Below are 24,971 nucleotides of genomic sequence, written 5' to 3'. Positions count from 1 at the left end.
GTTTCTTTATTATTATTATTATTATTAATAATATTATTATTAATTGAATTTGTATACTGCCCTTCACCCACAGATCTCAGGGTGGTTCACAACCTAACAGATTTATTAATACGTGTAATATTTCTATGCTTGTTTTTCATGAAAACTCAATGCAAACCATCAAACCTTTAGCCACTCCTTTGTTCACACAACCAGCATGGTTAATGTTGCATAAAAGGAGAGAACAGGGCCTAGTTCCAGCTGCATAGCCCACACCACCCCTGCCCCCGGCTTCTGTTTCGTAGTCATGCTGAAGGATGGTGCTAGAGACAGGGCAGAGATGGAAAAGCTTTGATGAATTATTGACTCTGCAAAGTTCCTGGCACATGAGAGTGACCACTCCAGTCTTTTAACCATCTAGAAAGGCATATATGAACATTACTGGTTAACACCTGAAAGTGGTAAACGGGTTATGAGAAGGGGCCTTGTCAGTGTCTCTCAGGAGGATTTGTTTGGTGGTTTGAATTCCAGTAATTCTAGATTACCTTGTTTCAGAAGGGGCAGGAAGAAATGTAGACCGAAAAATAATTTAAAAATTGATGCACCCAATGCGATTCTGTGGCTGCATATTGAATACTGCTGCATTAGGGAATTTTTCTAACAGCTCAATAAAAATTCAGGCAGCCATGGTAAGGTGTAATGCCCTAGGCATACCTTATGTTAGGAACAGCAAAATACAAAAACACTGACTGATTTACACATTGTCAAAGTAGTCTTCTTCAAAGCGCATGTTATTCTTTTCAGTTATGATTAATCAAAACAGGCTTATTGGAAAAATGAGAGCTCAAAAATGAACATTTCCTTCTGTAAGGTTACCAAAATACGTGAAGTTATGCTCCAATGCAGTTGAACCTCTGCAGAATGCTGGAACAACCTCTAATGAAGTAAGCCAGTGATTCTCAAAGTCTTTCTGACTGAAAACTACTTCTCTGCATGTAAAGCATTCCATTGGTACCTACTGAGTTTTTCTGCTGATGTCAACTGAGCAATTTCCTTGCTGCAGCTAATATTAATTTTTTTAGGATAAAATTTATAAAATAAACGTCTGTTTTTAATTTAAAGTTCTGCCTCTTACTATCATTATAGACCTCCTTTTCGTATATGCACTTTTTGTACTTTGTCCACACAGCGCTATCCTAGACGTGTCTGCTCAGAAGTAAGTCCCACGGAGTTCAGTGGGACTTATTCCTACATAGGTAAGTATTCTACTGCAGCCTTAGTATCAAATTTTCCCATGCGCTAACTGCTTGTCCTACACTGGTCTCTCAAAGTCTGTTTGAAGTTTGGTTTCATCTGTATGCATTTGTCACCCTGTCACAGAGTTTTGCTGACAAGGCAACTGTGCGTACAACCAACTTCATGTCGAACATCGAAAAGCAAAGAAAGACAAGAAAACCCAGTCCTGCAGTGTGGGAGAAGGCCAACTCTGCAGGGAGATGTCAGAACAGCCTTCACCAACTTGGTGGCCTCTAGATGTTTTCTTCTACAAATCCCACCGGCTGCTCTGCCTGGCGCTGATAGGAACTGTAGCCAAAAAAGATCTGGAGGGTATCAGGCTGGCAAAAACCGTGCCCGCATGTTGTTGCTTAGCTGCAATGTCAGCCTTGAGGAATGCTTCCATCCAACAACCAAATACTGTAACAATCTGAGAAACGGCGCAAGATTTCTTCATTGTACAGAAGCAGCCAGTTTGAGAACCACTGAGGTAGACAAGAGGACTAGGTGGTACTGCTAAACTACTGTTCCCCCTCACGCCCTTAAATACAGTATCCATCAATAGCAGATCATTTCCCCATCGCATGTGCTGGTCCCAATCTTCCTTGCTCAGAGCAGGAAAATCTTACCAAAAAAAGAGAGAATGTTGAGTAGCACCCTGCTCAACTCCAATATTCCGTTATCAACTCGGTTGACGAACAGGCATTCGTTGGCTGTAAGTACAGACTAGGCCACTCCCACTGGATTTCATTTCACCATTGCAGGAAGTTAGTTTCAGAAGGCCAATAGGTGATAAAGATTTGTGGTCATTTTGAGCATGAGCCACAGCAACTCAAACAGCTGCAGAAGTAGCTCATTTTACAGCTACCTATGCTGGTTAAAAGCAGCCTACAACTGTCTTTGTAAAGCAGTACCAGATGATGATAAAAATGCACACATCTTATTGGAGGAGAGTGGAGTGTCATTTCCCCCCCTCTTCCTTTCAGGCTAACATCGTTTTGGTCCCATCTCCAAATCATAAAGAAGGCTCCTGGCTTCCCCCTCAGGTGCGTCCGGATGCCTTTCGCTTTCAGCATCACTCCCAAGGCACAAGGGGCTCATGATGTAGCGATAGTCACTCGTGACAGCGGCAGCAGCTGCTCCTGCAATGTTCGCGTCACCGTCCAATGTTCCAAAGGGACAATCCGTTGAGGGGTCATTCCTGTAAGCTTCTTGTGGCTTCCCAATGTTGACATACAAGGGGTCCTGACTGGATGAGAGCAAAGACAGTCTGGCCAAGATCATTTCTAGTTGCAGTTTCAGGGCTCCGAAGCTGGGGCGTAGTTTAGGTTCTGAATGCCAGCATCTGCACATGAGATCGTAGCTGCACGACAAACAGAACAAAACAAAATGAGAAAAGAAGCACCTCGGGACAACCAAAGGCTGTGTAAGCTGCACTGGGAACATATATTTATATTTTAAAAATAAAAGCTGCATACCAGTGTGTGTTCCCTCTGCCCAGTGGAACACAGTGGTTAAACAGATTTGTTTCTGTTTTGATTGCAAAATACATTTTCAAAAACACGTTGGCAAAAGCACATTGAAGGCAAGCTGAACAGTATCAAAATAATATGGAAGAATCTCAACTAAATCATGCAACCCACCCCTCTGTCCATTAAGAAAGCATTCTCTACAATGGGCACAGCCCAATGGGACTTCCTCCTATCTGAGCTGGCCCAAAGTATGGCTGTATTTTTGTGGAACTTCAGTTTATCATAGTGTGGTCTGCACTGTAGAAAAAAATGTTCATGTTTGGAAAACCAAATGGCTTAATAAACTACTCACACATCTTCCAAGCACTCCAGGGGCTGTTTCAGTCTGTTTCCACTGATGAGGTAGTTGTAAATTTCTGCATTCTCAATGCCTGCATAAGGAGTTTGCCCCCGCGTCACAATTTCCCACATTGTCACACCAAATGCCCACTGAAATACAGTAGGGGAGGGGGGAAATAATAGTTAAACAAATGGGAGAAACATATTTCAAAACAATTTCAGGAGAAGAAACATGCTTAGAATATCAGTCTTTTTTTCAGTCTTGCTCCCAGTATAATCGGACAGAGATGATTCCTAGATTTCCTGTTCCAGTACAGTTCAGTTTGAGTGTGTCAAAGGACTGTGCTTTCATTCATAATTTTCTATCTTTCCTCCTTCTGTAAATAATCCTAAATAATATTAAAAGCGGTTCTTTACCTGCACAAACTGAGGATCATTTTAACAGGCCCAGAAAAAACAACTAACTGCTAATAGGTATGTACTGTATTTTTTGCTCTATAAGACTCTCTTTTTCCCTCCTAAAAAGTAAGGGGAAATGTGTGTGCATCTTATGGAGCGAATGCAGGCTGCGCAGCTATCCCAGAAGCCAGAACAGCAAGAGGGATTGCTGCTTTCACTGTGAAGCGATCCCTCTTGCTGTTCTGGCTTCTGATATTCAGAATATTTTTTTTATTGTTTTCCTCCTCCCAAAACTAGGTGTGTCTTGTGGTCTGGTGCGTCTTATAGAGTGAAAAATATGGTACCTCATTGCTTTTTAAAATCCAGTTGTTAAAGAACACAAACATCCCTCTTCGGCCGAGGACTACCACAACATTACACTAGAGGGAACAGTCTTCTTTTTGCAGAGCAATCGTGCTATATTAACAAAATGTGATATTTGTATCCTTACATGGGAGCTTAGGGTAGCATACAATATGACAATCAGTTATCTTTCTCAGTAATTGCACCATGTTAGAACTGTGTGAATCGTATTGTGATGTCTCCGGAAGCTGCGCAGAAAACCAAGTTATAATGGGCAGCATACAAATGTAAGAAATGCGTTCTTTCGTTCTTTCCATTATGTGTTTGTGTTGGGGATGAATGGGCAGGAGAGGGCTATTCTTTATGGGCTTCCCAGAAGCAACTGGTTGGCCACTGTGAGAAACGAGATGCTAGGCTAAATAGATCTTTGGTCTGATCCAGCAGGGCTCTTCTTCAGATCATAGAAAAAATGATCTTCTCCACAGAACACTGTGCCTCTGGCCCACCGTCTAGTTCCCATGACTCAGTGTTCTTCCCCTGCCTCCACTTCCCTCCCTTTCCGCTGTTGTTTCCCTAGCGTCAAAAGCACCATGTGTGCCCTGATGACACGATATAAAGAACAGTAACAACTCTGCAAACGCTTCTTTTGTTTCATGCTGCTTTATGTTTCAGAGCTCCGTCACGGCCCTGGTGACGTGCAAGGCACTTTCACACGCACACCACACTTCGATTTTGCAAAATTGCCAGCATTGGCTTTGGACTGAGAAGCGTGGTGCTCCCTCATCACAGGCAAATGCCACAGAAAGGCAGCTTGGCCAGCCCTATGCTTGGCACTGAGAAACGCTGAGCACAAACGTTGTGTGATATTAGCCCAGGGCTTCCAAGGTGCTTTGCTCAGTGTTTCCCAGTGCCAAGCATAGGGGTGGCCAAGTTCCTTTCTGCAGGGATTGCCTGTGCAATTGAGCCTCCCAGTTTCCATATACATATCCCTTGACCACAGCTGACATCACATTTGGGGCAGGTGAGTGTGGCTTGGGGAAAATGGCCTGGCAGGCCAAACAGAGACCTGTGCCAGGCCAAATTTGACCTGGCAGGCTGGAGGTCCCCACCCTGGCTTATGCCTGGATAAATGTGATCGTCTTTAAGGTGCCACAAGAATCTTCATGGTTTTTGCGGCAACAGAATTTGTACGTAGGGAAACAGGTGCTCCTGGGAAGAGCAAAGAAGGCTCACCACATCACTATGTGTTGTGTAGAGATTGTCCGCCAGGCTTTCCAGGGCAAGCCACTTCACTGGCAGCTTGGAGGCACAGCCCTGGCGGTAATAGTCTCCACTATAGATTTTCTTTGAAAGCCCAAAATCAGCAACGCACACGTTCATGTATTCATCCAACCTAAAGGAAGAAGAAGAAAAAAGAATTCAAGCAACTTGGCATACGCAGGAAGAAAACAACAAGTGCAGATTTCTCCTTCAAACACTACCACCTTCCCTGGCTTGCAGAGTTTGTATTTGGATTTGATATCCCGCTTTATCACTACCCAAAGGAGTCTCAAAGCGGCTAACATTCTCCTTTCCCTTCCTCCCCCACAACAAACACTCTGTGAGGTGAGTGGGGCTGAGAGACTTCAGAGAAGTGTGACTAGCCCAAGGTCACCCAGCAGCTGCATGCGGAGGAGAGGAGACATGAACCTGGTTCACCAGATTACGAGTCTACCGCTCTTAACCACTACACCACACTGGCTTGAGAGTCTCACAGTTACAATTCACAAGGCTAAGTATGCTTAAGACTATTGGTGAACCTGAGTCATCAGCAGCTAACACCTGCTCAGTAGCTGGCATGACTGGTAGTCTCCCAGTTGTTTACCTTAGGAAGTGAGCTACCTATGTCTAAAGGCCATAGTGGAAGAGCAGCTGCCTTGCATGCAGAAGGCCCCAGCCTCAATCCCTGGCATCTCCAGGTACGGCTGGTAGAGACTCCTGCCTGGACAGCCATTGCCAGTCAGTGTAGACAACGCAGAGCTAGATGAACCAATGGTCTGCCTCAGTAGAAGGCACCTTGCTATGTGACAGGGAGAGGATGCTGGTTTCAAACGGATGAGGTGATTCACTTCGGCTTCCTTCCTTCAAGGAGGAGTGAGAAGAAGCAGGGGAGCCATCAGCTCTTGAAGGGCCCAACAGGGACAGCCCCTTCCCCATCTTTCCCAGCAGCTCCTCAACGACCTGCACACATCCCCTGAGAGGAAGGCTGAAGAGGCCAAGCTCATGAAGAGGCCACTGATATCATGAGAAAAACCCATGACAATAGCAGAATGGTACCCAAGCATATGTCTGTGTAACAAAGTTGCTATAGATTTTTCCAGTTGCTCCACTTATCTAACTGGTCTAAATTTTCTAAACACCTCTGCATACTAATATTCGTACCATAATACCCAATCCCCACAGAATGGGATAGGAGGAAGAAGAGGGTTTCTGCTTAGGAACAGCCATACACAAATCCTCCTTATGGTCTTTTAGACTTGCTTCTGACACTTTCATGGCCCTGTTTGATTTTGATCTGCCTCGTCTCAGTAAAAATAAAAGATGGGATTCACTTGACAAGCCCTATCAGTGGAGCCCTGTGCAAGGATTTCTGCTTATGCAACAGGGCTCCCTGAACAAAATAAGTCTTGGGGGGGGGGAGGTCATGAGAACCCCCCCCCCAGGACAAGATTCAGGGGAGGGGGATTCTTCCATCTGACAAACTAAAATGCTTGTGCAGAGGGAACATTTGTCACAGCGTGATTCTGAATTCTTCCCATGTTTTGAATTTTATATTGTGTTACACTTTTGAAAATTGTTTGCCACTTGAGATTTTTCTTTTGATTGAGAGGTATATACATTTGCTAAATAAAATAAACAATAAATAAAATTTGAGGCGGGGGGGGGGGATAGCTTTTTCCTTTATGTATCTTTCTTTAAAAAAATAAAATTTATCCTCTCCTGCAAGCCTTCCCACATTTTCCTTTGTTGAAACATTTCTCCTCGCCTTGTCTTTCTGAGTCAATGTCACCACCTTCCTGAAATGGTGGGCAGTCTAAGAGATGGGTTATATGAGCTCGCTGCTTGTCTTTTAGGTTAGTCACATCTAAGAACTTCAACAGGAGAGTACACACCCGCAGGGAATATATTGGGGGAAAACATGACAAAATGGCACAGGTTCAGGCTGGGGAGTTGGGAAGGTGTGAGGCTCATGCCATGGAGAAGTGTGAAAGATGCATCCATGATATTAGCGCAGGGAAGGGAAGTCTGTGGCCTTTCAGATGATATTGGACTCCAACTCCTATCAGCCTCAGCCAGCATGGCCAGTGCCCAGGGATGATGTGGGCCGGAGTCAAGTAATATAAGGTAAAGGGTAAAGGGATCCCTGACCATTAGGTCCAGTCATGACCGACTCTGAGGTTGTGACGCTCATCTCGCTTTATTGGCCGAGGGAGTTGGCGTAAAGCTTCTGGGTCATGTAGCTAGCATGACTAAGCTGCTTCTGGCGAACCAGAGCAGCACACGGAAACACCATTTACCTTCCCGCTGGAGAGGTACCTATTTATCTGCTTGCACTTTGACGTATATAGGCAGCCAAAAGTTCCCCACCCAATCGTTTTCAGAGCACTCATGTGGCGTTGGAAGGGAGGCAAATCACATTTTCCTTGTCAACTCAAAATACTAGTCCGAATGTTGGGAAATTGCAACTTTCCTGCAATGGATGTATTAGCAGCAGGCAATGTTGTTTGGATCTCCTGCAAGAGCTAAGCAATCAATGAATTGTTTCATTGTTCACAAAGGCTCTCCATGACCTAGTTTCCTTCATGGACTTAAGTCAACTGCAACCACACCTGGGGAGCCTTGGGCTTTCCCAACTGACCTTTTCTGTTTCTCTTAATCTCTGCAAATGTTTCAGTTAACCAATAAGGACTTTGTGGACTTACATGCAATTCCGAGCAGCAAGGTCTCTGTGGATGAAGTTTTTGGAGCTCAGGTACTCCATGCCACTAGCAATGTCAATCATAAACTTCAAGAGTGTCTGAAGAGGAAGGTTCTGCGGAAAAGAAGAACAGTTATTAAATGTGCAATTATTGGACAAACTGCAAATGTTTCGCCATGCTATGTTCAGGCATTTTCCCATTCGTTATCAACTCCAGAGATGACAAACTCTGGTTAGAATAGCCAGGCTGGATCTAGACACATCAAAGAAGTGTTTCAGTTAAATGTGTTGCAAACGTTGTATGAGAAATTGGGTTAGGAAAAATGGAACTCCACAATGCCATCCAGAATGCATAAACAACGTATAAAAAGCATTTTTTCTTTGCCAATGTAGCTGAGTCCCCAGTCCAAAGGACTATATAATTTAAACAATCTTACTGGCTAGCTCCAGTCTGACTACATGCCCCTCTGGGCATCCTTTTATTGTGCAAGCGTGATTATTTGTGCTCATCATGGGTTTGTGCTAATTGCATGGGATCCCACACTCAATACCATTTGCCCCTGCAAAGGTTTCAGGGCAGGCATTCTGTTTCGTTTCCAGTCAGTGCAGTTCACATACCTTCCTGCTGAAATCCTGTAACTTCTTATATCACAAATGTTCTGGTGGTTTAATCAACCTGCTTTTGTTGTGCTGTAGTTCCCAACAATAGTGCAAAAAACTTTGGGGAACCAACACAGAACTAATAAAGCAGAATGGTGTACGGACTGCCTAGTATAAGGCCACAACTAATGCACTGTTACTGCATCCATTGCATTTAATAAATGTTGCAGAATACAACTGCAAACACACACACACACACATGTCTGGAGGTGCCCTGGATGAGCTTTACATGTTTATATGCTGAGCAATGAACAAAGCTTGTAATTTGTCTTCAACTGACAGCAATAAGTAGAATGCCTGAACTTAATGCAGAGTATAAGAGGTCTGCCCCAATACAAGAAGATGCATAGTGTACATTCAACAAATAAAGACGTGTGACCTTCCAATTAATTATTCTGTGAGAGATCTGGTATGAGAGAGAATCTTACAAAAGGGTTTTCTCCAATCCGGGACATCAGTAGAAAAGAGTGAAGGTCTCCATGCTTCATGAACGGCAGGATAACCATTGGGATTGGAAGCCGGCCTTTAGGGCGATTGCGCAAGCTGACTCCTGATATGAGAGAAGAAAAGAGCAGCTAGCAAGTATAGTCATCCCTGATCACCTGCCCAAACCTATTGCCTTCCAGATGTTTTGGACTACAGTTTCTAACGTCCCTGACCATTGGCCTACTAAGTGGGGCTGGTGCAAGTTTCAGTCCAAAACATCTGGAGGGCACCGGATTGTACTCCTTTGTTCATAATCTGATAAAAATGCATTGCTATTTTTTCTGGAGGGCTGAATGTCTAAACCTTTGGTCTGATCCAGCCCCTGCGTTCAGTGATATCTATTTTTATTTACTACACAAGAATGTGTAAGCATTAACGTGTTTCCAGATGTTAACCATTCTCCTCTAAGTTGTTGTCAGAAAAAGCTCTGCACTTCACAGTGCCATATAGTATAAATCCAAAAATGGACTTTTTCTTCCTTCCCTTGAACCCAGGGACTTCCCATTTAGCGCAACAGGATAGTGTGTGCTCCGAGGTCCCATTTCGTAACCTGCTCACCTAATGCATCTCTGTCTACAGTGCAGTGAATGTAATTGTCTGATATATAATGTTTATTTGTTGGAGAAATGAGTGTCAGAGAAGAGAAGCAGTGTACAGTGGTACCTCGGGTTACATACGCTTCAGGTTACATACGCTTCAGGTTACAGACTCCGCTAACCCAGAAATAGTACCTCAGGTTAAGAACTTTGCTTCAGGATGAGAACAGAAATTGTGCTTCAGCGGTGCGGCGGCAGCAGGAGGCCCCATTAGCTAAAGTGGTGCTTCAGGTTAAGAACAGTTTCAGGTTAAGAACAGACCTCCGGAACGAAGTAAGTACTTAACCCAAGGTACCACTGTACTGTTACGAGCATTTGGAATGTGAGAGCTTGTAAGTTCTCAGAGAATTTATAAAACAGGGCAGTACATGACGTTACTGCTGCCGTCTCCCAGTTTAGCACTGCTAGGAATGGCTAGCATGGCGGGGTGGTGCCACAGAGCCACTCTTCCGCCACTTGCATGACTGTTGCTAACTGGGATAGTGCAAGGGCAGTGTGCCCATGCCCCGCTGCCCTTGCTGCTGGTAAGTGGCCAGGATGGCATTGTCAGGAGCTGTTGTGCACAGGAGCTGTGAAATATGCTTTTGGTGCTAAATACGAGATGCAAAAGAGCTCACCAATCAGTTTAGTAACGTGCGGATGGTCAAACTCTTTCATGCAGGCAGCTTCCCTCAGGAATTCCTCAATGTCATTGGAGGTGAAGATATCCGCTACAATAAAAGAAAAGAATGCTGAGGTTTCCTTTTGAACTAGGTGGGAGTAACTTCCAAGGAAACAAGCAGAAAAATTAGAGCTCCTAGAAGCATTGGCCACCCTTCATTAAATGTTTGCACTGAGAAGCATACAGACACATTATATATTTAACAAGATTCATATAATGTAGTAAGACAAAAGAGCTCTAACTGGGCTTACAAGACTGTCTAAAATATTTATTCAGAAAACCATTTAAAAGAAACCTGTAGCCACATTCACAACATACATTTAAAACATTCTTATTCCACTTTAAGAGTCATGACTTACCTGCAAAGAATCCTAGGAAATGTTGTTTAAGGGAATGGAGAGTTTTTAGGAGACCTTAAATCAGGTTTCCTCAACCTTGGCCCTCCAGATGTTTTTGGCCTACAACTCCCATGATCCCTAGCTAGCAGGACCAGTGGTCAGGGATGATGGGAACTGTAGTCTCAAAACATCTGGAGGGCCGAGGTTGAGGAAGCCTGCCCTAAATGAACCACTGTTTTCAGAATTCTTGGGGGCAGGAAGCATCTTACCTGGAGATGCTGGGGATTGGGTTATTGTTATTGTTTTGTTTATTATTTTGGTATGTATTTCTGTGGTTTAATATTGTAATCTACCCTGTGATCCTTGGATGAAGGGAGGTATATGAATTTAACAAATATTAAAATAAGATAAAAATTAAATCCGGTACCTTTTGTATGCAAAACACATGCTCTACCACTAAACTATGGACCCTTCCAAGGATCACAGGCATAGTAAGATATGTAGTGACAATGAGGCACTGGGAACATTTCAGGGTCCCTAGATATTACTCACCTTTGAGCATTTTCACTGCAACCTTCTGGAGAGAGCCATCAGGCAGCTTCAACTGACCCTCTCTTACAGACCCAAATTCCCCTAATAAGGATCACAAGAAGAGAACAAGGTAACATTAAGCATAGTGCAACTGATTTTTAATCCAAGGGGCCATTAAGGATGGAGTGGTTAGGTAGAGGGTCTCTTCCAATGAAACACCTGCTGGAATGATATTCAAAGAGGTAAGTGGGCAATATCACAATGAAATTCAAATCTACTCTTTCTTTCTTTCTTTCTTTCTTTCTTTCTTTCTTTCTTTCTTTCTTTCTTTCGCGCGCTCTCTCTCTCTCTTTTCTGGAAATATAGACAATTAAGAGCCAGCAGGAACTTAGGGCATAATTCAACCAAAGTCAGCCAAAATCAATGGAAGTTAGAAGAGCTCAGTTTTGGCTGCATTGTGCCTCTGGTTCTTCACTGGAGAGCCAGTGTGGTGTAGTGGTTAAGAGAGGTAGTCTCGTAATCTGGGGAACCGGGTTCGCGTCTCCGCTCCTCCACATGCAGCTGCTGGGTGACCTTGGGCCAGTCACACTTCTTGAAGTCTCTCAGCCCCACTCACCTCACAGAGTGTTTGTTGTGGGGGAGGAAGGGAAAGGAGAATGTTAGCCGCTTTGAGACTCCTTCGGGTAGTGATAAAGCGGGATATCAAATGCAAACTCTTCTTCTTCTCTTCTTTACCAGGCAATGAAATACCGAATGGTGGACAAGGACATGGTGGACAAGCAGTAAGCTAGAGCAGTCATCTCCTTTAAACCTTTCTTCAACTTTAGCCTGGCTCTTATTGCTTTCCCCTTTCCCCCTAACAACCTTTCTGCTCTCTGTTTACCTCCCGTTCATCTCCTTCTTTTTCATATATTTTACAAAGTCCTCTCTACCTTTTCCTTTGCGGAATCTCTTCCCTTATTTGACTTCTCAAGTTCCCAGGGTACCTCAAACTGCCAACCATAGCTCTACACTGCTTTTATTGGGCAGACTAAAGGATATACAGAATTATTGTTAAGACCCAGATAAAAGACAGCTTCTAGCCACATTGGGATTAATCCCAATAATGCAAGGGTGCAGAAAATGTGGTCCTCCAGAGGTTGTTGGACTACACCTTCCATCATCCAAGGCCCATTGGTCAAGCCTGCTAGGACTGATGAAAGTTGGGAGTACAACAATATATGGATGGCCACGAGTTCCCCAACCCTGGTCCAGGCTCTGGTTCACACTCACCTTTGCCTAGCATTCTTCCTAGAGTAAACTGTTGCTCCTGGATCAGGACATCTTTCAGTTTGGTCTTCAAGTCATCACTGATACCTATACTGTCCACTGGAGAAACAAGAGAGAAAGGAAAAGGGGCATGTAAGCACACAATCTCAGTAAACCTAACTGTTCCTATTCCCTAGAATCACGAGGTTTCATCGTACCCACAGATGGTGTTGAGTAAGACACCGACTTTGAAAGATGCTCAGCCTTTCTACTCAGAGAGGATGTTTTTTTTTTTCTTTTTTTTTTTCCATGCATAATTTTTTATTAGTTTACAAAAGTCAAAACACAAAATAAGCTATATCAAACTCATAACATTCACCAAAAGAAAGAAAAAGGACTTCCTTCAGTCGTTCCACGAATCGTCCATAATGACAATAAACAATATATCCGCGTTTCTATGTTTGTAATGCCATAAGTCGTTCTCATTCATCCATTTTCTTTTGGCATTACCCTTTACCTCTTACAGAGCACCTCTGAAACCTACTAGTGTTATTTGTTCATTACTTAAGCTTTCCAGATATTTCGTAAAGCTTTCCCAATTTTTAACAAACCTCTGATCTTTTGTATATCTAATTTTACCTGTCATCCTGTCCATCTCCACATAATCTAATAGTTTGGATCTCCATTCCTCCGTTGTCGGTAAGCTCTCTTGTTTCCAGTTCTTAGCTATTAAGACCCTTGCTGCCGTTGTTGCATATTGGAACAATTTGTAGTCTTTCTTCTTTATCTCCTTTTCTACCAAACCTAGCAGAAACGCTTCAGGTCTTTTAACAAAGGTATATCTTAGCATTTTCTTCAGTTCATTATATACATTCTCCCAAAATTCTGAGACCTTTCGGCATTCCCACCACATATGGTAGAATGTCCCCTCCCTCTCCTTGCACTTCCAACATTTGTTACAGGATCCATACATTTTGGCTAGTTTGACCGGAGTCAGGTACCAGCGGTAAAACATTTTCATTAAATTCTCTTTAAGTGTCACACAGGCCGTGAATTTGATATGTTGATTCCAGAGTTTATCCCACTCTTCTTGGTAGATGTTACGACCGAAATCTCTGGCCCAGTGTGTCGTTACCGCCTTAACCTCCTCGTCGGCTAAGTTCCAATCCAATAAGTACTTATACATCTTAGATAATATTTTAGTATTGTTTCCCAAGATCTCAATTTGAAATCTGGAGCTTTTATCAGCGTAGCCTTTATCTTTGGCATCTTTCCTAAACATATCGTTTATCTGGTGGTAATGCAGCCAGTCATATACTAAAGATTTTACCTCCTCATACGGCCTTATTTTCCACTTGCCTTCCTCTTTCATTAACAGTTGTTGATAAGTTGCCCAGTTGATTCCCATATTAATCTTTTTGATAGCCATAACCTCTAATGGGGATAACCATTGGGGTGTTCTGGGTTCTAACATATCTTTGTATCTTTCCCAAACCTCCAACAGGGGGCCCCTGAATATATGGTTCTCAAATCCCTTGTGGCCCTTCTTTCGCCCATGCCACAAATAGGCATGCCACCCGTATCGGTTATCGTGGCCCTCTAGGTCTAGCACTTCCCTATCCTCTAATTTTATCCATGTCTTAACCCAGCATAAACAAGATGCCTCATAGTATATTTTCAGATCAGGTAGGGCGAAGCCTCCCCTTTCTTTCGTATCCGTCAATATTTTAAACTTTACTCTCGGCTTCTTCCCCTGCCAAATGAATCTAGAGATCTCTCTACGCCAGGCTTTAAATATCTTTGTGCCTTTAATAATTGGGATATTTTGAAAGAGAAATAGGATTCTTGGTAGTACTGACATTTTTATTGTGGCTATTCTACCCCAGAATGACAGTCTAAGCCGGCTCCACGTTTCTATATCCTTCTTAACTCCTTTCCAAACCGTTTCATAATTGTTTTTGAATAGATCTATGTTTTTTGGCGTTACCCATATCCCTAGGTATTTCACCTTCTTTGTTACCTCTATTTCTGTTTCTCTTTTTAATTCCTCAATTTCGTCTACCTGCATGTTTTTCACTATAATTTTTGTCTTCCTTTTATTTAGTTTGAAGCCTGCTACTTCCCCGAACTGATCGAATTCTCTAAGTACTTCTTTTGTTGAATCCATTGGATCTTCCATTGTTACGACTAAGTCGTCTGCAAAGGCTTTAGTTTTATGTTCGTGTTGACCGACCCTGATGCCTTTAATTCCTTTGTTATCTCTGATGGAATTCAGAAGAACCTCTAGTATCATTATAAATAATAGTGGGGATAGTGGGCATCCCTGTCTTGTTCCTTTAGTTACTGTTAATTCTTCCGTCTCTACATTGTTTATTATCAATCTTGCTCTTTGTTCCGTGTATATTGCTTTTATCCCATTGAAGAATTCAGTACCTACTTCCATATGGTCCAGTTGTTTCAAAAGGAATTCCCAATTTACATTATCGAACGCTTTCTCAGCGTCCACGAATAACAATATACCTTGTTTATCGCATCTTTCTGTTAGATATTCTATAATATTTATAATATTTCTTAAGTTGTCTTTCATTTGCCTCCCCGGCAAGAAACCGGCTTGGTCTCTGTGGATACTGTTTACCAGAATAACTTTAAGTCTTCTTGCCAAGATTGCCGCAAAGATCTTATAATCTATATTTAGTAAGGAGATCGGCCTGTAGTTTTTAATTTGCTCTAAGTCTGTATCTTGCTTTGGGATTAGTGTGATCAGTGCCTCCTTCCACGTCTCCGGTATTTCTTTTCCCTTTAAGATGTTATTCATTACTTCTTGTAGTGGGTTCAGCAGAACCGATTCCATCTCTTTGTAATATCTACTAGTGAACCCATCTGGGCCTGGGGCTTTCCCATTTTTTAAATCTCTTATTATTGCTTTTATTTCCTCCGCCTCAATTGGGGCATTTAGTTTCTCTTTATCTACTGCGGTAATCTTGTTGATGTTCTTAGATATAAGATATCTCTCTATTTCCTTCGTCTGATTCTTTCCTGTATTCCTAAAAAGTCCTCCATAGAAGTCCGTAAAGGCTCTCCTTATTTCTTTTGGTTTGTTTATCTCTACTCCTTCTACCACTATCCTATTTATCGTATTTTGTTCCTTTCTTTTTTTCAACTGCCAGGCAAGAAGCTTCCCTGTTTTGTTTGCGTATTCGAAATTCCTCTGTCTCAGTCTTTTAATTTTCCATTCTATCTCTCTGTTTATCAGCATTGTATATTGGGATTGTAAGACTTTTATGTTCTCTTTTAATTCCTTATTTTTTGGGTTTTTTATTAGTTTCTGCTCATTCTCTGCTATTTGTTGTATAATTTCTTTTTTCCCTTTTTCTCTTTTTTTGTTCTTAATTGCACTCTGTTGAATAAAGAAACCCCGCATCACCGCCTTACCTGCATCCCATACCACCTTTGACTTTATATTGTTGGTTAGATTATCTTCGAAGTATTCTTTTAGTCTGTTTTGAGCCTTTTCTACTATCTCTTGATCATCCAACAGATAATCCTTCAATTTCCATCTAATTAATCTGCTTTCTTGCCCTTTCAGTTCCATTTTTATTGGGTTATGGTCCGAAATTGTTCTGGCCTGAATCTCCACCTTTGCGGATCTTGGGACTAGCTCTTTCGAAATCCATATCTGATCTAATCTTGATGATGAGTCATTAGGTTCTGAATGGAAGGTATACTGTTTTTCTAGGGGGTATTTAAACCTCCAAATGTCTACTAAATTACAGTTTTGGACTAAAGAGAAGAAGGTTCTAGGCAGTTTCCCTTCTTTACTTTTTGTGTCCCTCAATCTGTCCAGTTCTAGCGACACCACGCCATTCATATCTCCTAGTAATATAATTTTCTGGTCGGCGAAATCGGATAACCTTTCTTCCAGCCTCCCATAAAATTCTGACTTATTTACATTGGGCGCATATGTTCCGACTATTATTATCTTTTCACCCTGCCAATTTATTTGTACCGCTGATATCCTTCCTTCTTCATCTTTGAATAAGTGTTTCGCTTCAATTTGTTTATTTATATAAATGACCACTCCCCTCTTTTTGCTCTGGTCTGAGGATATAAATTCATTCCCCAGTCTTTGGTTAATCAGAGTTCTTTTATGTTTCCTCGCTATGTGGGTCTCTTGGAGACAGATAATATCCAAGCCTTCCTTCTTCAAAATGTGCTCGATTCGGTTCCTTTTTCCTTTATCATTCATCCCATTAACATTCCAACTAAACACCTTTAACGCCATTACGATTTAATTACAAAACGGGGAGAAACAACTGTTGCTTCCTTTTATGCTTCCTCTTCCGTCCCTCCTCCCTCTTCCCCCTCCCCCCCCGAGCTCCCTGCCCCCCGACTCCCCCCCCAATCCCGCTCCCCCCCTCCGCCCCCCTCTCTTTGCGGTTTAAGCTCTTTATATTTCCTTAGAGATTTATCTGTTTCTCCTGGGTTGGTCAGTTTTTGTCTCTTGCTCCTATAGGTGAAGGAGACGCCTTCCGGAAACTCCCATTTAAACTCAATGTTGTTTCTTTTGAGAATCTGTACCAATTCTTTGTAGGAGTCTCTACGTTTGAGAAGCCTGACAGGAATGTCTTTAAAGATTATTATATTAATTCCTCCAATATTAAGTCTTTTCTCTCTATTCTTGTGGAGGATCTTATTTTTTATTTCCTTGTCCTTGAATATAATTAGGCAGTCTCCTACGAATTTTTTATTTTTTGGGAGCTTGGCTTTCAGCCTAAAAGCCGATTGAATTGCCTTTTCTAGCTCTTCTGGTGGTATCTCCAACCAGAGGGCTAATTCTATTGTTAATTTCTCCTTTATATTTTCTCCCTGAGTTTCAGGTATTCCTCTCATCCTAAGATTAGCCTCCCTCTGTCTTAGTTCATTCATGGCAATCCAATCTTTCAAATCTTCCTGACTCTTATTCAAATCCAGTATCTCAGCTTTAATTCTTTCTTCCTCACGTCTTACTTCCTTCAGTTCTGCTTTTGTCTTTTTTAAACCTTCCTCTACTGTCTGTGTCCTCCTGAATACCTCTTTCATTTGACTTTTCAGTTCATTAACTGTTTCGTCTAGCTTTTTATCTACATCTCCAATTCTATGTTCTACTTGTTCTAATTTACGCTCCACACTTTTCTCGCTCTCTTTTATCTCCGCAAACATTCTTAATATCTCTGCCCTGAAGTCCCCTTCTTGCTTTGATCCCTTCCTATCCACCGGCGTTCCACCTTCAGGTCTTTTCCCAGTATTTGACATTCTTGTATTTAAAAGGTAGCCTAAACTTAAAACACAGTATGATTACAACGCTCCGGAGCAGTTACCTGTTTGCCTTATTGGCCCCTACCCTCAGTTTTTTAACAGTCTTTAGGTTGCACGGAGGTTGGCTAATTTAGCAGTCAATTTAGAGTCACTGAGTTGCAAAGAAATCGGCTTATTCTTTTCGCCTTGATGTAACCATGGAGGTATGCGTAGAGTCCTGAAGTCTTGGAGTACTAAAGGCTGGAGGGATTTATATTCGCAAAAAGGGATCTATTTTCAGTCGGCACGGTGAATTCTTAAAGTTCTTTCAAGTAGGTTAGTTTTGCTAATTACGAATCAAAAGTTTTCCCATCAAAAATCCTCAGTCCGTCCTTACTGAAGGAAACCGTGGGGAAGAGAAATGAGAGAAGGTGGGGGGGAAGAGGTGGGGAGGCGGAGAGGGGGGCCGGGGTAGTGGACGCAGGGCTACAGGGGTGAAGGAGAACAGAGAGCGGAAGATGAGGTTGATAAAAATTTCAGTCGCAGTAAGTATTCTGTCCGCTAGGTGGCTCTCTCTATCACTGCTAAATTTTGTATGAAGGCACACGGCATGAGTAAGCTGGGTAATCCGACAACACAGAGTAAAGATTTATTTCCCAATCGTTCACACCTTTGAGCAGTCTCCAGGAGTTAGGTAACACAAACACATCCTGCTCTTCACTGTTGTTTCTGGAGACAGATAGAAGCACATCCACAAGCCTTTTTAGATCAGGTACGTCTGTGTTAGTTTGCAACTGTATGCGTTTTCACTCACTAATGGCGCCGCCTATGCCTCACTTCCGCTTGCCCACTGAAATTGCACAGTGGGGGTGGCGTTCCGGCGTCCCTTTTTGGTTTTATAAATGGTTTTGCGTTAATAACTTCGTCTTCTGTTCCCTGTTTAAGCACCTCTTTTTAAAGAGTGTCCGTTGTTTTTTATAAAAGACTTTCAGAGAAACAAAATAAGCACTAGTGGCAGCACGATACTCATCTCTCTGCTCTGCTATTTCTCTGCGTTTCTATCGATTCCTGATAACGGCTGGACCCTTTAGCTTTGCTTTTCTCTCCCCGGGGTTTTAGTTTAAAGTTTCATAAAATATTTGACCTTCACCTTAAGTCCGTTCCCGGTTTTCATAATCTTGGGAGCGGAGCGCTAATCTCCAGCGAGGACTGGGCTGTCCGCTGTTCGGGGGGGGAGGAAATGGCTGCCTGGGACCAGTTGCTCAACGCCGCTGTTCTCCTCACCTTGCACGGGTTGCCTGACAGCGGTGCGAGCTGGTCTCTGCCGGCTCCCTGTACCTCCGGACACCCTCCGGACGTGTTTCTGGGGTGCTCTCGCCCTCTAGCACCCCCTTTTTCCCCCGTTTGTCGGACTGGGTTCGCGCTCCTGGCCGAATCCCTTCTCGCACCGGAGACGCGCGCCACCGGAAGTCCCAGAGAGGATGTTCCTCTCTGGTACTGGGATGGGGAACCTGTGGTCCTCCATATGTTGTTGGACTCAAATTCCCACCAGCCTCAGCCAACATGACTACAGGTCAGTAATAATGAAAGCTGAAGTCCCGTTAACATCTGGTCCCCCCCCCTGTGCTATTTGTATGTTCACAATTGCTGCGACAGCAATTCCCTTTTCTAGTCTTATGAAATATGAGAGGCTTCAAACTTCCAGAATTATTTCCTTGCTTTGCACCACCGCCCATTGCTATAGTTTCAGAGAATTTCTCTTAGACAGCTAACAGGAAATAAGAACAGTTTAAGCAGCAAAAACGAATCAGACTTGCACCAGTCCGTTTGACAGACGGCCAATTGAGAAGCAAACTGTGGATGATAAATCACAGCTGTTCGGAAACCATTAGATCTTTGAAGTTGTGGACTATCTGAACTTCCACTTGAGGTATATTATAAAGGCTATTTTGTTCACTTCAAGTTTAAATTCCATATCTAGGTCATGTCTAAGGGATGTCTAAGTGGCTAACAAAAAATAAAACCAGTTAATACACTTTAAATGCTATATCAGCAGAAACCAAACCAAGATAAACGCAAGTAACATTAATTAAATGCCTGTACGAATAAGAAATATTAATCAGTCTCCAAAAGGTGGCAAAAGAAGACATAGGAAGCTTACTCATATAAGGTATTTCACAACATGGCTACCAAAACTGAAAAGTTGATGGTTCTTGAAGCCCTATATGCAACAGACCATGGTAATCAAAGCAGAGTTGCCCCCATTTATCTTGAATGTTGGGAAACCTATGAGAGACGAGGCTTCTTATAATTGCAGTACAGTACATCTTGATAACTTAAACAATTTATGAAATCTAGGGCCACAATTATATGCGTGTTTATTTGGAGGTTAGCAGCACTGAAATCAATGAGACACGAAACCCAATCCTAACCACACTTATTTGGAAGTAAGGCCCATTTTGGTCAATAGGGCTTACTCCCTAGTTAATATGCAAAGGATTGTCATTCTGTTTCTAAACCATAATTAGGATTAGGCTAGAGAAGGAAAATATTCCCTTGCCTCCATCTCAATCCAGCAATGTATGATTTGCCTGCTGAAGAAGTCAATATACAAATTGCAGAGTTAGATAGGGGATTTTGACTATAGTATCTTGGTGGATTTCAAAGTTACATCTGAGGCAAGATGAGTCTTTTGTCAAAGTCTGTCAGTGAGATCACTGTGTTCCTTTCTTAGTGCCTGCATGAGGAACGTTTAGTGTCTGACAGAAATAATGATAAAATTTTGCATGGAGTAGCAGGGGAGAAAATAGCAGTTTGCCCTGAGAGCCTTGGAAACTCATCGGATCAATGGGATCTGTAGTAAAGAATCACTCAGAACATTTTACCTACATGTTGCCTCAATAAGCTCTGGGCCTTCTCTGTTGAAAGATCTCACGGCTCTGAAATGGACGACTGGATCCCCTCCCACCACACTGCCAAAGGCATGACTAAAAGAAGCAAAAAGAAGCAAAATGAAAATCTCATTACCGAACTATCACTGGAGTGCTACGAAGGTGCATTGTTGTTCCACATACATATACAACAGCTTAGAAACTCTCTGAATTTCCAACAATTTCATCTCAGTGATGCTGTGCAAAAGGTATGAGCTCCTTGGGGAGGCCTTTCCAGCCTCAGGTTTTCCAAAGGCTTCAGGAATGAAGAGGAGCACGGGAACAGTATCCACCCCAGCAATAAAGGAAGCTGCTTTATACTGAATACCAGGCCATTGGTACACTGTACTCAGGATTGTCTACAATGACTGACTGACAGCACCTCTTCATGGTTTCAGACTGGAGCAGGCTTCCTCAGCCTCGGCCCTCCATATGTTATTGGCCTACAACTCCCATGATCTCTAGCTAGTAGGACCAGTGGTCAGAGATGATGGGAATTGTAGTCTCAAAACATCTGGAGGGCCGAGATTGAGGAAGCCTGGACTGGAGCATTCCAAGCCAGGCCTGGAGATGCTGGAGATTGAGCTTGCATGAAAACAGATGTTCTAACACTGAGTTATAATTGCATACAGAGTTCTGTGAGCTGTGTTTCTTTATCTCTCTGTATTCCTTTGCGTGGTGTTCTACCTCTGAGCTACAGCAAGGAACACTGGGACTACTGAAGCACCCACAATGCTGCTCGTTGCCAAGACAGCTCCCTCTCTTCCCCTTAGTCCTCCTCCCTCTACTGTCTCTAACAGCAAACTGTAGCGTGACCAGAGCAGAGCAAGCTATATTGGCCAGCCATGATGCATTATTAGGCCAATGATGGGTAGCCATGTCCCTCCAGATGTTGCTAGACTGCAATGCCCATCATCTTTGACAACTGGCCATGCTGGCTGGGACTGATGGGATTTGGAGACCAACAACATGGGGAGGACTGAAGGCTCCCTATCCTTGTGTTAGCTGCTGCCACAGGCAACGGCACTTCCTTCTTGCCCTGTTCAGTTTTCCTGCTCTAAAAGCCAGCTCCACTTTGTAAATAGGAGAGGTTTTCCTCAATCCGACCTGGGTTGCTACATCGTTATTGGCAACCCTGTGATGCAATATGGTTGCATTAATGCATCCAGATTAAGAGATGATGATGACAAGAACTTGCCCAAAGCGAGTTTCTTTTCTTCTTTTCCGCAGCAGGATGAGTGCCAAGGCAACTGCTGTGACGAGTGCAGTAAGAATGCCTAATACTACAGGAACCCAGGATGTGCCATAGGGAGGTTGTCTCTGTCCTCCTGTGTACAAGAGAAATCCTCAGTGAGGCAGGAGGAAATCACATTTAGAAAATTGCAACTCAAATCCATCTTAAAATGGGCATGTTCCACCATTTAAGTGGAAGCAGACACATCTGTCATGTTCCAAAGAACCTGAAAAAGATGTTACAGCAATAGAGTGTACCTTGTTGTGACAGGACATCCCAGCATTTGAGTGGCAGCCACCAAGCATCTTCAAAACCTAACTACAAATCCCAGGCTTGGTGAGCATATTCTGAAGATCAATGGGCTCCTTTATGAGGAAGGGCAGGATATACACTTAGGAAATAAATAAAAATAACTAAGAGCTGAAACTCGTTGCCCAAAGCCTCAACAGGAATCTGATGAAGAGGGAGGAGGAATAAGGGCCAGGATAAGGTTGCTACAAAATCCTTTATGCTAGCAGAGGAAATAATAATAATAATAATTTTATTATTTATATGCTGCCCATCTGACTGGGTTGCGCCAGCTGCTTTGAGCAGATTCTGGCAAAATATAAAAGCAAGTATGACACAATTTACATGGGTAAATGGAGATGGAGGGTGCAGGGATTGCACAATGTTTTTGGAAGTGTCTACTGTGGTCTGTGAAAGCAGCACTCAAGTAGTCACTACTGAACTTGCTTTCAGTCCCAGATGCAATTGCAGCAGCCTTTTAGGATTGGCCTTCAGCTATTGAAGAGAACAAGGAAATCTTAGCAGAACAAGGAACTTGTAGCAGGAATAATCTGCATACGAGCTGCCCGGGGCATAGGAAATTTCCTGTTAAAATGTGTTGTATCAGCAAAAGAGAGGGAAACTTCCCCACTCATCTCTTGTGTATGGAGTGTTTTTCCGTTGTGGCACACAGTATTATGCAGATATTTTGGAGTGCTGTGATATAACTTATTCGTCCCCCCTCCCATTCTCTTACCCTAAGGCTGTGCAGAGGCCTTCTGAATATCAGCATAAAGAAAGTGGGGGAAATTAGATTATGAAATCCGCCAATTTGTAAGCATCCCAATTTAGACTAAAGCTATAAAAGCCCAAGACATGTGATGATGAGGAAAAACTGAGCAATGCTTGTTCTCTGCCAGTCCATTTTTATTGGCTAATACACAATCTTGCTAAAACTGTATCTGTAGACAGGAAAATCCATTTAGCCTCCTCAGATGCATGGATACCCGACACCATTCCACTCAGATGTCCATATTCTTAATCCTGTTCCTAGCTATATTCAGCCTCACTCTTCTCCACCCCATGCTTTTCTCATAAGAGATGCTTCTATTCACCTTTCTATTTTGTACACCTTCATGTTGATACCACAACATTTGGGCTGTACTCTATTCTCCCTTGATTTGCTGCAATCTATTCCCTTTCCGCTTACACATCTGATTATGTGCCCTTTAAATTCCAGCAACTTTCACCTCCAGAATCACTCTAGAAAAGCTAGAAGCGGGTGGTATATTACTGCTGGGTGGTCTTTGGTCAGCCCCCTTCTCCCCCCCCAAACCTTGCAAAATATGCTGCAATTGATCCCAAGAACATTTAAGACTGTGCAACCAACAAATGGCAATTGAGAGAGATTGAGCACACTTGCACACACAAACGAAGAACGCATAATAAAATTGCACTTAAAATACAAACAGTGGTTTTTATTTTAAAAAATTAAATTGTGGGGCTAGTGCAGACGGGCAGCATTTTTCACCAGGAAATGCTGGAGTAAGGTGGAATTCTATCTCAGCAACAAAGAAGAAGACAAGTAACATCATTACTCTGCTAAGTGTGAAAGGTACACACCCGCAACACCAGGAGGAGAAATTGGTATTTTTGATTTTTTTTTGTTTCGTTTTGGCAAAAGTGGGAGGTTCACCATCAGGAATACACCTGTGGTGCTGACACCATGAACAAATGGTCTTCATTCTCTGGTCTGCTCTATAGGGAGGCAGGAAGTCTCTAGCCCTTGCCCTAGAACCATGCTTACTAAAAAGAACAACAGGGAAATGTCCACTAGCTCAATATTGAACCCAAAAAAGCTCTCCATTTCCAGACTGCATCATCCTACATTAAAAATGTTTATTTCACATGTTAGGTAAAGGTAAAGGGACCCCTGACCATTAGGTCCAGTCGTGACCGACTCTGGGGTTGCAGCGCTCATCTCACTTTATTGGCCAAGGGAGCCGGCGTACAGCTTCCAGGTCATTTGGCCAGCATGACTAAGCTGCTTCTGCGAACCAGAGCAGCGCACGGAAACACCGTTTACCTCCCCGCCAGAGCAGTACCTATTTATCTACTTGCACTTTGACATGCTTTCGAACTGCTAGGTTGGCAGGAGCAGGGACCGAGCAACAGGAGCTCACCCCGTTGAGGGGATCCGAACCGCCGACCTTCTGATCGGTAATTCCTAGGCTCTGTGGTTGAACCTACAGTGCCACCTGCGTCATGCCACTTTAAACCCACAAGTTTTGTGTGTTGGTTAAAAGTCCGAATTAGATACAAAAACTTGCACTTAGCATCACTTGCAGAAGCACCTGAGGGCCAGGCGCATGTCATCACCTTTGGGAGTATTCCCATGTGGATTGGGGCTGTTGCGTTGTGAGAACCCACATCTCTACCCCATGTTCTTGGTGGCTATTGCTAGGGGGCAGGCATGAAAGCTCCCTATTCTTCTTCTTCCAAAGTTAAAATGTCTCCAGTGTTCCTGTGGAAATCACAGCACACTCCTTCAAAATATAAAAGCTGGGACGGGACAAAGGCAGCCAAATGCAGTGCCTTCAAACAGACTGGGCACATCGCCATTCAGAAAAAGGACCTTCTGATGCATTAAGAACATGATTGGCATGAAGTAAATGACACAATAGTACAGTGCCAGTAGTAGTGATAGCCACAGGTGGCACTAGAAGGGTGGCAGGGGAGACAAGTGCCCCACGAACAGGGAGCTGCCCCCATTTGCCTCCCCATTGCTAGACTCCGCCATTTAAAATATACTGTTATTTTTCTTTCAGAGATCTTAACATGTGGGACACAACTCACCCACCTAAAAATATACCTTGCCCCTCCTGTGCCACACATACACCCAGTTGTTTTCTGTTGCTGACACTGATGAGAGCAACAGAAAGAGCCTACCAGACCCTTCCCACAGCCCTGAAGGAACAGGGC

At 43.0% G+C, this 24,971-nt stretch overlaps 1 protein-coding gene across 2 annotated transcripts in view; it reads right to left on the bottom strand.

The window, feature by feature from the left end:
• Nucleotides 1-752: 752 nt before the first annotated feature.
• TYRO3 (TYRO3 protein tyrosine kinase) overlaps nt 753-24,971 on the bottom strand; it is a 68,519-nt gene continuing 44,300 nt past the window's right edge. For both annotated transcript variants that reach the window (XM_082239673.1, XM_082239672.1), the window contains exons 10-19: nt 21,687-21,816; nt 20,448-20,545; nt 12,309-12,404; nt 11,058-11,138; nt 10,124-10,216; nt 8,853-8,974; nt 7,769-7,878; nt 5,040-5,199; nt 3,079-3,215; nt 753-2,617 (exon numbers count right to left, since the gene is read on the bottom strand). In XM_082239673.1, coding sequence (XP_082095799.1) covers nt 2,242-2,617; nt 3,079-3,215; nt 5,040-5,199; nt 7,769-7,878; nt 8,853-8,974; nt 10,124-10,216; nt 11,058-11,138; nt 12,309-12,404; nt 20,448-20,545; nt 21,687-21,816 — 1,403 coding nt within the window. In that variant the 3' untranslated portion in view covers nt 753-2,241. The remainder of the gene's footprint in view (nt 2,618-3,078; nt 3,216-5,039; nt 5,200-7,768; nt 7,879-8,852; nt 8,975-10,123; nt 10,217-11,057; nt 11,139-12,308; nt 12,405-20,447; nt 20,546-21,686; nt 21,817-24,971) is intronic.

This window comes from Podarcis vaucheri, assembly GCF_965113315.1.
Source record: "Podarcis vaucheri genome assembly, chromosome: 1".
In the NCBI taxonomy this organism is placed as follows: Eukaryota; Metazoa; Chordata; class Lepidosauria; order Squamata; family Lacertidae; genus Podarcis; species Podarcis vaucheri.
Note: the sequence above shows the minus strand (reverse complement) of the source record. Positions and strands in the feature narration are given on the sequence as shown.